Genomic DNA, 16,794 nt, shown 5'->3' with positions numbered 1-16,794 from the left:
TTTGTGGCGTGCCGTCTGTTGGAATGACAAATGCAATGCATAAGTCTGTTAATATGCCATTTGATATGTGATTCCTAAAAGCAGTATTCATCTTTTTGGTGTGCCATCTGTTGGAGCACTCAATGCAATGATTAAGTCTCTGTTATATGCCATTTGGCATGGAATTCATAAAGGCAGCATTAATCTTTGTGAGGGTGGCATGGTGGCGCAGTGGGTAGCGCTGCTGCCTCGCAGTTGGGAGACCTGGGGACCTGAGTTCGCTTCCCAGGTCCTCCCTGCGTGGAGTTTGCATGTTCTCCCCGTGTCTGCGTGGGTTTGCTCCGGTTTCCTCTCACAGTCCAAAGACATGCAGGTTAGGTGGATTGGCGATTCTACATTGGCCCTAGTGTGTGCTTGGTGTGTTTCTGTGTGTCCTGCGGTGGGTTGACACCCTGCCCGGGATTGGTTCCTGCCTTGTGCCCTGTGTTGGCTGGGATTGGCTCCAGCAGACCCCCGTAACCCTGTGTTCGGATTCAGCGGGTTGGAAAATGGATGGATAATCTTTGTGATGTGCCATCTGTTGGAATGACAGAGACAAGCAACCAGTCAGACACACAGATGCACAGACCCTTGCCCTTTTATTAAAGTGGATAGCAGTTGTCTCGAAATGTATTTGTGATTTCTCAAAATGCGCCGGAGCTCATTTATCTTGATTCGCATATCTTAAAATGTACAGTGTATCATTTAAAGATATCTGGAAGCCGACTTGAGGTAGTAAAGTAACTTGAGACAGACATCTTTTCAGATGTGTGCAGTTCATCTGAAGATACCTGAAATGCATTTCCAGAGATCTTAAAACACATGCTGAGAAATCTCTAAATGTTAATTCTGCTTGCCAGAGGGCAGAGGATTACTCAGAATCTCAAACATGGCGAGTCGGCAGGGGGGGCATAGACAACCATTCAAGATATACAGGAGGACGACCTGTAGATGATATGTCTGGAGGACAGACATGAAGGGACAATATGGAGGACAGAGAGAGACAGAGTCACACAGAGTGCAGGAGGACAAAGAAGGAGAAGAAGCCTGGCAGGAGAGACGGGCAGTAGGCAGTGCTTCAGTCAGCCGTCTGGTGCCACACCCAGTGAAGTGCAATCAAGAAGAAGAAGATGATTAGCAAACAACAGATGTCAGGAAACTTTACTCGACACAAACAATGGCTCAGTCAGCAGCTCCCCACCCCCCCCCCCAGCTACCCCCCTCCCACCAAAGTGGAGGACACCTGTTGACAGCACTTGTTTTTCCTCAGCTGTCACTTTATGTCACCTGACTGTCCTGTCACTTGCAGTGCTGCCCCATGCTGCTCACACACACAGAGAAAACAAGAGAAACGTTTGTTATCTCAGGGAGGGAAGGGTGGTGGTTTGTGAAGAATGGCATTCACGCCTGCAATATCACCATCTTGTTCACCCTGCACCCCTCCTGCCTCGCCCACAATTGGTGCAGGGGGAGCTTTTGCCACAGCTGTAGTTTAGATCAGATTTCACTCAAGGGGTCCAAGTTCTTTCATGCGTATATAGAGATGTCACTGTACCCTTATGAAGTATCAAATTTGACAAAAAAAATCAAATGTGACAAGTTTGGAAAGCATGACTTGAGCTTGGGAAAGGCGCTATATAAATAAATGATTTGTAAAACCAGTGTTAATCTTTGTGATGTGCCATCTGTTGGAATGACCATTGCAATGCATAAGTCTCTGTTATATGCCATTGGGTATGTGATATGTGAAAACAGCGTTAATCTTTGTGGCGTGCCGTCTGTTGGAATGACAAATGCAATGCATAAGTCTGTTAATATGCCATTTGATATGTGATTCCTAAAAGCAGCATTCATCTTTTTGGTGTGCCATCTGTTGGAGCACTCAATGCAATGATTAAGTCTCTGTTATATGCCATTTGGCATGGAATTCATAAAGGCAGCATTAATCTTTGTGAGGGCGGCACGGTGGCGCAGTTTATTATTATCACTTGAACCTTTTGGACTTGATCTTGAATCCAAAAGCCACATCTGGGGTGTTGAGTAATGAATTACGAGGAATGGCTAATTGTTCATCCTTCACCTCAGGGCACCTGGTGGGCATCCATCCACTTAAATTTGAAAGTGATTTGCTTTACCAGTCGGCAATGCAGATGTTTTTTGAAAGCGCCACCTAGTGTTACTTTCTGTGCTGTGTGCCCTTCTCATGCCTCGTTGGCCCCTACCAGCTGGACACCTGGATGCTGTATGTCCATTTTTGAAAGTCAGAGCTATATGTCCATATTTCACAATTTGACTTGGCATCAGAATATATGAGACGTGGCACTCACTGTTAAAGGCGCAATATACTGCAAAAACGGCTTGCCCACAGTGCCCTGTGTCGCATGTGGGAGCTCCTGCTGTCACTTTGGTTTGATCTCTGCCTTGTTTGCTGCAGCTTTGTTTGTTTTTTGAATTGATTTTCTGTTGCTTTCTCTCCTTTCAGGCAAATACATGGAGTTTGACCTCAATGATCAAGGAGAGATTGGTAAGTGTGTCACTTTTACTATTCTGTGCCCGCAGGGGTGTTCAACTTTTTACAGTAATGGGGATGGACAGTAGGATGGCGCAGGGGTTGTTGCTTTTGCCTCACAGCCTCAGACTCCATGTGTTCAGCCCTGACTTAGTCACATCTACTTAGAGCTGACATGCTCTCCCCGTGTCTGTGTGAGGTTTGCACACCATAGTAGTAAACCCACATGCTCTCCTACCTCCAGTGCTTAAACTGGCATGGCTCCTGCCAGTCAAGCTCTTACTACCAACTTCAAATTCTCTGTGTTTTTACCCAAAGGAGGCTTCATTTCACTTTACAAGATGGATTTACTTGGAAATACATCAGGATCCGGTAGCTGGTCTACATTTGGACTGGGGGATGCCAAACTCCATCTAGCTCCATCTAGTGGTCAGCAGTGTCATTGCTCCTCTTGATCTAGCATGGGGAGGTGTGAGAAGAAGTACAGTCGTGGACAAAGATGTTGAGAAAGACCCAAGTGTTGGTTTTCACAGCGTTTGCCTGCGTCAGTGTTTTTAGATCTTTTTGTCAGATGTTTCTCTGGTAGACTGAAGTAGAATTACAAGCATTACATAAGTTTCAAAGGCTTTTATTGACAATGACATGAAGTTTATGCACAGAGTCCATATTTGCAGTGTTGGCCCTTCTTTCTTTTTCAAGACCTCTGTAATTCACCCTGGAAGGCTGTCAATCAACTTCTGGGCCCAATCCTGACTGCTGGCAGCCCATTCTTGCAGAATCAGAATTGCCGGGTTTTTGTTTGTCCACCCGCCTCTTGAGGATTCTCAATGGGATTAAGGTCTGGGGAGTCTCCTGGTCATGAAAATTCCAAAGAAAAAAAAGAGGTACCCCAACCTTGGCAAAGTGCTCTGTGGTTGTGAGTTTGTTATAGCAAAGTGAATACAAAACCAGGTGACCTAGAGGAAAGAGAAAGAACAGCACAGACATGTGCAGAGTGTCAAGCAAATTGCATTGGCTGTTTACGTGGTGAGCACCACCGTAGTAATAGGAAGAAGAAGAGTGGCGACATCTGCTGATCGTCAAGCACATCACAGTCTGGGGAGTTTCCTGGCCATGAACCCCAAATTTCGATGTTTTGTTCCCCAAGCCACTTAGATCTCCCTTTTGCCTTATGGCCCAGTGCTCCATCATGTTGGTTACCAAACTGTTCTTGGATGGTTGGGAGAAGTTGCTCTTGGAGGATGTTTTGGTCCCATTCTTTGTTCATGGCTCAGGCCGCAGAGCTGGCTCAGGAATGGCAGCAGGCAGGAGTGGGGGAGGTGAAGACTTTTGGAGGATGGCCTGGTGGGTGTCAAGAAGGACAGCAAAGAAGCCAAGAAAAACATCAGGGACAGACGGATAATCTAGGATTGGACTGCTGAGGACTGCTGGTGTCAAGTCATTGTCTCGGATGAATCCCCTTTCTGATTGTTTGGGCCATCCGGATAAAAGAAAAGGTGAGCAGTGGCTGTGTCACGCCAACAGTAAAGCATCCTGAGACCATTCATGTCACGTGGGGTTGCTTCTCGGCCAAGGCAGTGGGCTCACTCACATTTTTTCCTAAGAACACAGTCATGAATAAAGAATAAAGAAGATTGTCGTGTGCACATCTCCATGACATTAATGATCCCTGCTCTTTCTCACAGACATGATGGCTTTGAAGAGGATGATGGAAAAGCTGGGGGTCCCAAAGACCCACCTGGAAATGAAGAAGATGATCTCCGAGGTGACCGGGGGGATCAGCGACACCATCTCCTACAGAGACTTTGTGAAGATGATGCTCGGCAAACGTTCGGCTGTCTTGAAACTGTAAGTGCTGTGTGGGTGATGCTGCCCCCTCCTTCAAGATCTTTCTAGTTTTCCCAAAAGCGATGGGTGCTCCAGAGTGACCCCCCGCTTCACTCCCCCATCTCTAAGACGTGTGTGTGTGTTAGATTCATTGGCAGCCTGAGTGACTGTGTGGGGGGGTGTGAATGTGCTCTGCATGGTCGCATGTCACATCCAGGGTTAATTCCAAGCTTGCACCAAGTGCTACTGGGATAGGCCGTAGCCCCCCATGACCTTATAAAGATGAAATATGCTAATCAAATAGAGTAGCAATGCCCAAATGGCTTGTGAGGGAGAGCCTATAATGCTCCATCTGTGATGTGAAGCCTCCCTGACTGGGCAAATGGGGGGAATGAAATGCATGTAGTTTTGAAAGACCACCTCAAACCAGAAGTGAAGCCAGAAGAACACGGAGAAAATACGCAATCTGAACCTAGACAGGGAGCTGGCTTGGAGTCACCCAGGATGTTGAAACTGTAATGTCAGGTGTGGTGGAGCGGCAGATGGCATGATCTTTAGTGGCGGTGGCATCCCGACACCATAAGAACTTAAGAAGGGGAGACCACTCAGTCCATTTGTTTAGCTAATAGCTAAGCTGTCCCAATATCTCATTCAGGTACTTTTTTAAATGTTGTCATCTAATTCTGTTTCATTGATTGGGGCCTGTAAGGTGATTCGATGGTCATCTAGTTGTTCTTACACGTCCAGCACCACCTCATCCTAGTCCATTAACATATACTTAGTTTTGACGGCTCACTCGAAAACCACCACTGGCTGAATAGGCGATATATGACATGATGTTGTAGCAAAGATGTTTTCATACCATGCCACATCGCCACATTGGACTATAGCACTCAAAGAAACCGAGGGCCTGCTCTTCATGCCAACCTTCAGCCAGCATCCTATCTCCTCATCAGTCTGAGTGAGGATGTCAATATAAGGCATGGTCTTGGTAGCTCACTTGACTGGTAATCGTTCCATATCTCATCATCACCCCAACTGAATGAAAATAAAGAATCAGATGACATAACAGTCATAGCCACATTACATTACCACTGTGGTCAAATGTGTCATTCCTTTACACCACGTCACCTCTGACTGATGGGCACTGATAAGCTGATTTTCACTTAATCCTCCATGGACATGTCATCTTCTCATTAATTGGATGCATACCCGTTTAAGGACCACCAGACTCAAACCATTAAATACTACTGCAGCCAGAGGCTCAACAGGACACATGATTTCACAATCCTGCTTGGCCAACTTTCTATATCCCTTCACCACCATAATCCTAGGCAAACCAAGAAACAGACAACATGGCCTTCATAGCTTCGTAGTCATCACACCACAGCCATTATGAAAAACTGCAATGGAAAGACATAACGCGGTTTTCATGCTCTCATAATCCAACAACGGCGTATCACACACTTGGCTTACTGGACACAAAGAGGACGATAGGAAGAGGTGACAGCAGCATGCTTTATTTCCCTGCCCATATATCCTATCACATTTCTTTATTATGTCATACTATGTGAATAAGGGAGGAGCGGTCTCCTCAGTCTGTCAGTGGAGCAGGACGGTGACAGCAGTCTGTCACTGAAGCTGCTCCTCTTTCTGGAGATGATCCTGTTCAGTGGATGCAGTGGATTCTCCATGATTGACAGGAGACTGCTCAGCGCAGATGTCAAACTGTCCAGCTCCGTGCCTACAATAGAGCCTGCCTTCCTCACCAGTTTGTCCAGGTGTGAGGTGTCCCTCTTCTTAATGCTGCTTCCCCAGCACACCACCGCGTAGAAGAGGGCGCTCGCCACAACCGTCTGATAGAACATCTGCAGCATCTTATTGCAGATGTTGAAGGATGCCAGCCTTCTAAGGAAGTATAGTCGGCTCTGTTCTTTCTTACACAGAGCATCAGTATTGGCAGTCCAGTCCAATTTATCATCCAGCTGCACTCCCAGGTATTTATAGGTCTGCACCCTCTGCACACAGTCACCTCTGATGATCACGGGGTCCATGAGGGAAAGAGATCAGTGTAGCATGTAGATGATGGCATCCTCCGCTCCCACCTTCTCCTGGTATGCGAACTGCAGAGGGTCGAGGGCGTGGCGGACCTGTGGCCCCAGGTGGTGAAGCAGCAGCCGGTCCATGGTCTTCATCACATGTGACGTCAGTGCTACATTGTCATGCTACAGTGCATGGTGTTCACTCTCAGTCCAAATGATAATGACAAACTAATGGCACTAAATATCATCTTTTCTCAATGTCCCATCAACACTATAGTCTGAAGACACCACTAGATAGACAGATAGATAGATAGATAGATAGATAGATAGATAGATAGATAGATAGATAGATAGATAGATAGATATGAAAGGCACTATATGATAGATAGATAGATAGATAGATAGATAGATAGATAGATAGATAGATAGATAGATAGATAGATAGATAGATAGATAGGAAGGGCACTATATAATAGATAGATAGATAGATAGATAGATAGATAGATAGATAGATAGATAGATAGATAGATAGATAGATAGATAGATAGATAGATAGATAGATAGATAGATAGATAGATAGATGACACCAGCTGACACCTGCAGTGGAGTCTCCTGTCATGGGACACTCCTGGGAAGAGCCGCCCCGGGGTGCAGCCTTTATGTGGTTTTGGCTTTCTGTTCTAAATATTTGTATCTGTCTATAGATAGATAGATAGATAGATAGACAGACAGATAAGGCACTATATGATACATAGATAGTGGATTTCTTTCTCCACTCTTCTACTCCTCCAGGCGAGTGTTGCCGTCTCCCCTCCCTGCTCCAGCTCCTCGAGCTATGGAAGCAGGCACTTTATATGCTGGGCCCGAGAGCACTTGTGATGGCATGACATGGCCAGTTGGAATCACTTCCAGGTTATAAGAAAGCCAGGGAGGTCCTCCCCAGGCAGCTCCTTCTATCGCCAGCCAGGAACCCCTACAGGGCTGCACCTCTGGACTCCAACTCCCATGCAGCCCTACAGGTGTCCAATCTGGGGCTCTGTATGAGGGACACTGCCATCTATTATAGTGGGGGATGAACTGTTCCTTGCCGTCCTGTCTTTCCAGGTCCTGTAACCTTCGGGCATCCCAATCAGAACGGGAATCATAAGGCATCCCAGGCAGGTACTGACTCCATTTAGTCCATCCTTCCATCATGGCATCCTATCCGGGCAAGGATTCCATATCTTTCTGGGCGGGATGCCCAACCGTCCCCTGGGGCAATTCCAATAGACAAATACTTTATTGATCCTGAGGGAAAGTTAAGTACCAGTAGCCAATAATTATACCAAGTTAGACACAAACATTTAAGTACACATCACAAATAACATTACGTAAGTACAGACTGTCAGATGCAATCAGTGTACACTGGCATTGGAATCTTACAGTCCAATACAGGTAATGTGGATGGTGCATGCAATAATGCCAGTGCAATGGGAACTGTGCAAATAACACTACTAACAAACTGACAGGTGGCATATAATGTTAAAGTGTCAGATACTAAAATGACATAATATTAAAGTAAAATAAAATAAAGTGACATGGCTTATGGTGATAGGGTAACATGATTAAAGTGACACATTTTGAAAAGAACGGTTATACAGTAGTGACAGTGTCCAGGCCTTCATTGTCTTGATAGCCCTCTCTGCTAGTAATCCTCCCATCCCTTAGCACTAAGCACTGTGCCACCGTGTTGCCCCCCGCTTTCCATTTACGTCTCTATTTTCATTATTTTTCGTCTTCCCAGCACAGTGTCATCATTATGGTCATCGTTATCATCGTCTGAGGCTTGACTCCCATGCTTTGATTGAGTCATTTATTTCTTTGCTCTTCCTCTTGATTGGCTCACACCATAGCACAGTGTGATCTGGAAAAACTACACAAGGAGTTGGTGGTGGTGGAGGTGGGTGCTGGAAGGGGACGGGCAGTGGAGAACTGGCCACCCAGCCTTGTCCCCTCCAGTCTGAGAGCCCTCAGCCACTCTTTTGCAGTTTAAATGAGCGTCGCCTTCAATTTGATTGTTTCCCTGCCAGGCTTTTAAATCGTTTCCCCCTTTAAATGAGCATAGAGATGGCATAGCTTTTAAAGACGCTTCTACTTGAGACAATAAAAAGGGAATATTTCCGCATGAGCGGAAATCAAATGTTCAAGAAGGGAGGAGCATTGACATCCAAATGGCAAATGAAGGACAGTCCAGGAGTGGCGCGCGTAAGCCTCGCTAATGCACAGCGTGTCAGAAAAATTGCTTCTGACAGATTGCCCGTGGATAACGACTGGAGAAGTGCGCCTGACTGGGTTTTTCTTTCTTACAAGAGTAAGTAACTATGAACATTTAGAATCCATGACATCTATTAAAATGAGTTAGAGTTTATGAAAGCGGGGTCACTTACGGTGAGCGTAGCCACTGAAAAGCAGAGTGAGACTCCCAAACACTCAAAAGGGAAAATCACAGGGTGGCCTGTCCCTGGCAGAGAACGGTACAGTTCTACTGTGTCACCTGTGGAACGGGCAGAGATACACAGGGGCTTTCTGGTGGGCAGGAGGGGCACTTGCTGGAGCAGAACTTGTTACGTCAGAATATCAAAGACACCAAATCTCTTCCATTTGTGAGGAACAGAGAAGGTTTCAAAGGAAGGAGAAGGGGCTTTGAAATGTGCCACGTAAACCTCAGGATTTATAAAAGAAAACTTCATGGGGGACTGTGGTGGGTTGGCACCCTGCCCGGGATTGGTTCCTGCCTTGTGCCCTGTGTTGGCTGGGATTGGCTCCTGCAGACCCCCGTGACCCTGTGTTCGGATTCAGCGGGTTGGAAAATGGATGGATGGAACTTCATGGGGGAACATGCGAGTACTTATGGCAACTCTGACCCAACATGCTGTAGAAACTGGGAACTCCATCAAGTAGGGAAATGCAGCCAAAGCAGCTAAATGATGGCTCACGCGTATAATAGTTCACATCACCGAGGCCTTATTAGAATGTGCGTTTGAATAGCAAACATATTACACCTCAAAAAGTGATTACTATGATGTATAAGACCCTGTTTATAGAGCTCTCCCTTTTAAGAGGGCCAATGCTGCGTATTTGCACTGAAGAACTTCTTTTTGGGTTTTCGTCAGTTTATATCGGCTACCTGTGGTCAGTTCTCATTGAACTGGTCAGGAATATCTCGGCCAAGCTTCACACTCCGTCATGCCCGCCATGTGCTGGAAGCCATTAACCAACCAGCAAGGCGCTACATCCAGTTTACGTATGGTGTGGGTGCACATACATAAAACATGGCACATTTTTAACAACATAAAAAGGCCATTTGTAGCAGGGTCCGATTCTCCTGAAGTAATCGGAGCAATTGACTGCACTCATATTGCAATGAGACCACCTAGCAAAAATGACACTGCTCTTGTTAAACTTAAGCACTAATGTTCTGTTAACGCACAAGTCGTCTGTGATGCCAAGATGAGACTGACAGATGTCATGGCTCGTTGGCCTGGCTCAACCCGTGACTCATTTATTTTGTGGCAAAGTAGTTCTCACAGACGTGATGGCACTGTACATGGTGGCTGGCTTTAGGGTGAGGTAACTGACTGAACCCTCAGTGTTTCAAATGTTAATATTCATTGTAACAGCAATCACGTCATTACATGTGCCAGGTGACAGTGGCTACCCGCTTCAACACTATACAATACAATACAATTTATTCTTGTACAGCTAAAAATCACACAAGGAGGGCTGCAGTGGGCTTTAGTAGGCCCTGCCTTTTGACAGACCCCCAGATTTGACTTTCTAAGAAGACAAGGAAAAACTCCCAAAAAAACCCTAGTATGGAAAGGCAGTTCAAAGAGAGACCCCCTTTCCAGGCAGGTTGGGAGTGCAGTGGGTGTCAAAAAAGAGGTCAATACAATACAATACACAGAACAGAACACAAGTAATCCTCAATACAATATAATCGCGCAATAGAAATATTACAAGTACAGAGCAGAATTCAACAGTAGACAGTATCACATAATAGAATTAGAGTTCAGAGTCCTGGAAACCTCGGCCATCAAGCCCCCTCCCTCATTTGTCCAATCCACAGCTGAGTCAGCTCTGGGCCAGCCAATCAGATGAAAGGACCCTTCTACACAATGATTCCTGCGATCCTCCATCAGGGAGGACTTTTCCTTAGGCAGGCAAAACAACTTGGCAGTAGGGCAGTTGAGTACAGAGAAGAAACTAGCACCTTACGCCTTCCCCCAGAACCCAGAGGATGGGCGCTATGATGCCCTTATGACCTTTGTGAATGCTAAGGGTTGCTGTTGCCCCTTTAAATCCAACAGACAGATGCTCAGGACACAGGGTAAAAGCACTGAGAAGTATTTTTATTTCTTTTCTTCTGAAAAACAGTGTCCATGGTACCACAGCTACAATAAACAGGCAAATATCATCACAAGTACAATATTCTTCTTTCTAATCCACCTCTCCCAGCAAGCTTTGTCCACCTCCACCCAACTCTGGCTCGCCTGCTGGGTACACAGCAGTCGTTTATATAGTCCTTGACCCAGAAGTGCTTCTGTTCTTCCTCCCACGTGACTTGTTAGCACTTCCGGGTCAGCTGAAGAATTCCAAGTCTTTAATCAGCCCAGAAGTACTTTGGGCTTCCATCCTCATGACTTCCTAGTACTTCCGGGTCACAAGGGAAGCATGACTCCCCAGGTCCTTTCACAGCTCCCAGGGCTGGGAAATCGAACTCCAAGTCCCAGGATGCCCTGTGGGAATCTGGGGCACTGCTACACTCCAGGGGAGCTGCCATATAGTGTTTTGGGGGAGGCAGTGTCCAAAAGTCATTGCCTTCCCCCATCCTTCCATTACAGGGGCATCCCGGCCGGGCTGAGCTGCCGGCCGTCTCAAACACCTTGTACACCCAGCTGTGGAGCACAGCCTGTTGAATGCTGGAGGTGGGGTCTCGATGTGTCAGGTGGGAGGCTGCTCTACCAGCCAATGAAGATCTGCAGCATCATAACTGCATATGTAGGAGGTTGATTAGCATGCTCCATATATGGAAGTTTCAGGGCGGAGTTTGAGGCACCTTCACATACATACATTACATTTATAAAGAGTAAATTGCGCAGATTTTATAAGTCTGATTTTCTTTCCCCTGTTTTATTGGCGTGCGCATATTTTTAAACTTGACTCCACGCAAAGTTTTGTAAATGAGGCACCAGATGAAGGAGATGTAGGAAAAAAGTGTTCCAAGTTTGTACCCAAAAAGACTAAACTCTGATCTGAAAATCAATGACAGGTTTAGAAAGGCAGAAAAGTCCTAATAAAGAGGTGGAAGGAAAATAAAACATTCAATCCATTAATGGATGATTCGGGTCAAGATGCACCACTCCTAAATACTGTTGCATCGATTATATCAAACGTAATGCAACCCCAGTGCAACATGAGAAGGACTGCCATAGAAACGGGCTGACTAGAACAGAAAAACAGATTTTCCATTTACTTATTTGGCTGTCACGTTTATCCAAGGTGACTTACAACATATGAGACACTTTGAGATGAAGTGACTTGCTCGTGGTCGGTCACTCAGTGTCAGCAGCGGTAAACTGTAGCTTCCTGACCAATGGGATGTCATAGTGCAGAGACTCGGCCGGTTCATTCCAGTTCTGTGTAGACATGGCTCACCCATGGCTGTTCATCCCGGCCACCTGTATTGCCCCAGGCTCTCTTCTGCTCATGCTTCTAAAATTTGTCCTGCGTCCAGAGGCTCATTCATTTCTTTTCACATTGTTTATGAAGTATCTCAGTCCACTCTAAAACAAACACAAATGTGATTTATACCAGGGATACTCAATTACTCACATTAGGCGACTTTTTAACGTGGGGTATGTCCGGATCTTGTCTTTGCTGAAGATGCTGTGATCTTCGCGGAGTCAATGGAGACTCTGATTGGGGAGCTCGAGAGACTGAGCGAGGAGTCTGAGTGTCTGGGCTTGCGAGTGTCCTGGATAAAAACCAACATCCAGGCCTTTAATGACCTCTTGGGCACGGTCATTAGCAGTGTGTCTGTTTGCAGAGAGAGTGTTGACCTCGTCGACAGTTTATTTACCTCGGCAGTGACATTCATGACTCTGGTGACTCTTCCTATGAAGTCAGTAGACGGATTGGGAGAGCATGGGGGGGTCATGAGGACGCTGTAAAGGGGTGTGTGGCGCTCCTGATATCTCTACAAAAGGACAAAGGTCCAAGTCTTTAGAGTCCTGGTGGTTCCTGTCTTGCTGTATGGCTGCATGACATGGACACTATCTATTGACCTGAGACGAAGACTGGACTCCTTTGGTGTGTAGCGCGTTCCTCTTACTATGGATAAGGAGCCCGCCACACACAAAAAACTCCTATTCTTAGGAAAAATAATTATATTAGGTATGGAACTCGACAGAACCTTAGCCCTTATTTGATGTCCCCAGATGGAGTTGTTTTTATGTATTTATACAAAAAAGAAAATAATCACCCCAACAAGTATTTAAAAAACAAAAGAATATATATTATAAGTCAAATAAATCCTAAGTAATAGGCCACCCCTTTTACCCTTCTATAATATACAGAAAGAAATCAAGAAAGAAAGCAAGAAAACGAGAAAAAAAAACCCAGGAAGAGAAACGGAAATATAACCTACTTATCAATACCCCCAATGAATTCACAGAACATAACCGACTAAATACACATATATACACATATATACAAATATAAATTAGACACCCGCTCACACAATCCCCCCGTGTTCCCCAGTTCCTTTTATATTATCTTTGATAAAGTCTTAATCCACCCGGCCTGGGAAGTCTGTGACAAATCCAGCAATTCAGTCAGTTAAACTTCGCTGACTCGTACACTGTATTAATAGGTAAAAAGAAGCAATCTCACTGGCCTGGCAAACGATTCCTTGTTAAAAGCTGAAATCCGTCTCACCCGGGTGTCTCTGCGTTAGCGTCCTTTCACGGCCGCCGCCCGCAGCACAAATGTAAGGTAAAGCTGTGCACTCTAGTGATGGGAAGTTCGGATCATTTTACTGACTCGGACCTTTGAGTCTTGTTCAGCAAAATGAATGAATCTTTTTTCGAGTCATTTCGTTCATTTTAGCAAAATATAATTAAAATGTTACCTGTTAATTCTCTAACACATCTACTGCTTACACAAATGTTGATCACACTACAAACAAGACAAAACTATAATGCTATAAGAAACAGAAAATATTAATTCATTGTTTACCTGGGTCTTTAGTCTATGATTCGCTACTACTGAGCCGGTAAGTGGTCACGTGACAAAAGAACGAACGACTCGAAAGACTCGAGGAATGAACTAATCAATTCTCTTTCCGGCTCAGACTGCATAGGTTAAGCTTATGGGGCTGTCACGTGATGAACGAACGACTCAAACCCGAAGACTCGAGAGATGAACTAATCAATTCTCTTTCCGGCTCAGACTGAGTTGGTTAAGCTTATGGGGCTGTCACGTGATGAACGAACGACTCGAAAAACCTGAAGACTCGAAAAAAACTATAGAAAGTTGCGCAAATGCGCATGCGCGACTGAACGAATCACTCACACTAGACGACTCGTTCTTCCCGAGTCACATTAAAGATTCGTTCAAAATGAACGAATCGTTCAAGAACGACCCATCGCTAGTGCACTCCAAGATCCTTTCTGATTAGCAAGAGCTCCTTTTCGTTGAGTCCAACTGGTATTACAATGGAGCCTTACGAGCTTTTACCATTAACTTCTTTACCAAGTCACTTTCCCAGGTCCTTCCTTAAATCGACTTTCTTCACGTTCCTCTCCTCTTCCTTTAAACTCTTGTGAACTCCCTCCTCCACTCCCTTTTCAAAACGCGCCTCCTCGTCATTTAAAGAGGGTTCTTCCTCTTACGTCACACCACAGTTCATTTTGGCAAGGACCCCCAGGCATTGTTTGGACCCCTACTCCCCTTAAAGAGATATCCCACAGACATTAATTGCATTGGACGTCATCTCTAAAGGGCAAGTGGCAGAAACAGTTAAAAGCACACAAATAAACAATATGTGACAACCATTACAGGTGTCTCTTCGGAGAATCCTTGGGTACCGTTGCTTTGATTTTGTGTTGCTCATGGAGTCCCGAATGAGGCACATGACCTGCATTGTGAGGGAGCGTCAGTTACGGCACTACGGCCATGTGGCGCGTTTCCCCGAGGGTTATCCAGCTCGTAAGATGAGGACCCGAGGGGCTGGACAAGACCAAGGGGTCGCCCACATAACACCTGGCTGCGGCAGATAGAGGGTCATTTCCAGAGGGTGGGACTGGACCGCGTGTCTGCCTGGGGGGTCCCGAGTTGTTTCGTTGTGTAGTGCACTGTACCAGTGCATGCTCCCCAGGTCGACTTGACTTGTATGTTCGATTTCCCAACAGCTACACCATGTCAGACCACATAAATGAAAATCCCAGCCCATGTCACATTTACGTTCTAAACGCCGATCCTCCAGTGCTGCCGTGCTTGCCCCCATTTTTTGAAAGCCAATACCACCCTGCCTGACGAAGGCGCCTCTGTATAAAGTCTCGGCCCTTTAGGTCTGCAGTGGCTGCAGGTTTTTCACTATAATCAGTTTCTTAATTAGAACCCGCTTATTTAGTAATAAAGCAATATTTTTGGGGGCTATGTTTTAGTTAGCTTGCTGTTATAACTTGTGAAAGAAAAAATGAACTGCTTGCAAGCTACTAAGGGTTAAAAGCTGACAAAGCTGTTTTGCTCTAACGGCTGGTTATTCCTACAGGGGTCTGTCATAAGACAGGGTGCAGTAAGCTGACCGAGGACAACTTCATCTTTACTAACGCGTCTGATAGACACAGGAAAGATGACCTTTCCTTCTTTAGGGCCCCCTCTGACACGTACACAAAACAGAAACGGTTGGACGATTTGCGCAATGAAAGATGAAAATGCTTAGGTAAGCGATAGGGGGAGGGAGAAGATATAAAAAAGCCGACTGAAAAAGGGGAACTTTGCACTTCTGCCTTGCAACGCATGAATCCTTTGTACTCACTGGTGCCAGAATAAAGCAGCGGTTCTCAAACTGTGGGGCGCGCCCAAAAAAAGGGGGCGCGAATGTTGCCATAAGTGGCGTAATTTCGCTATTCATAGGAAAATTTTAAACTTGTAGCGGTGTATCTGCAGCAGAAAATACATTAGGGTTTCAAAAAAACGTTAGGGGGGATGCGATTAAAACTGTTATGAAAACTCGGGTTGCAAATACTTAAAGGTTGAGAAACGCTGGAATAAAGACTAATTGATTGAACTGTTCCTGTCTTCCTCGGGGGTTACTTCCACAATCTCAGCCAGGGTTCCTCCCCTAGCTGGGGTTCAGATTCATGGTTTATGTCACCTGGGTTCATATTTGATTCATTTTATTTATGTTTACAGTAATCCCTCACTTATCGCGGGAGATAGGTTCCAAGGCCGACCGCGATAACTGAATTTCCGCGAAGTAGGGACACCATATTTATTTAATTATTTAACATGTATTTGGACGTTTTTAAACCCTCCCTGTATTGTTTACAACCCACCCTTTACTCTATTAATAACAGGGACAACTGCTAAGCAATATGAAATCGGTAGATAAGTTTACACTTACTGTATAGCGAAGTACATGTAGCTGTATATGACGTGATGATGGTGATGAATATGCTGCGCAGTAAAAACGATGACGATGAAGGTGATAATCCCCTGAATGCAGTAGCAAGAGCACGTTAATGCTGAATGAGTGAGATGAGACTTCCTGGTTAATGTAGCACTCCGTCGCTGAGCCAATCAGCAGCACACAGGAACTTAAGTGCGTGCTCTGATTGGGTAGCTTCTCAGCCATCTGCCAATAGCATCTCTTGTATGAAATCAACTGGGCAAACCAACTGAGGAAGCAAATACCAGAAGTAAAAAGACCCATTGTCCGCAGAAACCTGCGAAGCAGTGAAAAATCCGTGTTATATATTTAGATATGCTTACATATAAAATCCGTGAAGTCGTGAATCCGCGAAAAGTGAACTGCGAAGTAGCGAGGGATTACTGTATTTACTATTGATTGTGTTGCAATGTTTCCACGCCTAGGTGTTGTTCCATGTATGAGAGAGGCGGGGCCACCTGCCAATCAATCACCGCCAGGAATTTCCCCTCCGCCTATAAATCTGGAGGGTCTCTCACAGTTCCTGGCGGGTCATTGTAAATGTGCTAGCAAGTCGGTGAGTTTACTTCTGTTTAGTCTTTGATTTACCGGATTCTGGATTTTCGAACCTTCTGCTCTGTTTTTTTTTACTTTTCTTTGGATTCTATGTTGGGACCTCAGATAGCCTTGTTGGCAACTCCTTT

The 16,794-nt window shown here is 45.4% G+C and overlaps 1 protein-coding gene across 1 annotated transcript in view; it reads left to right on the top strand.

The window, feature by feature from the left end:
- aif1l (allograft inflammatory factor 1-like) overlaps positions 1-16,794 on the top strand; it is a 72,991-nt gene that overhangs the window by 40,504 nt on the left and 15,693 nt on the right. The window contains exons 4-5 of the mRNA XM_028793022.2: positions 2,501-2,542; positions 4,213-4,375. Coding sequence (XP_028648855.1) covers positions 2,501-2,542; positions 4,213-4,375 — 205 coding nt within the window. The remainder of the gene's footprint in view (positions 1-2,500; positions 2,543-4,212; positions 4,376-16,794) is intronic.

Source organism: Erpetoichthys calabaricus, chromosome 9, assembly GCF_900747795.2.
Source record: "Erpetoichthys calabaricus chromosome 9, fErpCal1.3, whole genome shotgun sequence".
In the NCBI taxonomy this organism is placed as follows: Eukaryota; Metazoa; Chordata; class Cladistia; order Polypteriformes; family Polypteridae; genus Erpetoichthys; species Erpetoichthys calabaricus.
Note: the sequence above shows the minus strand (reverse complement) of the source record. Positions and strands in the feature narration are given on the sequence as shown.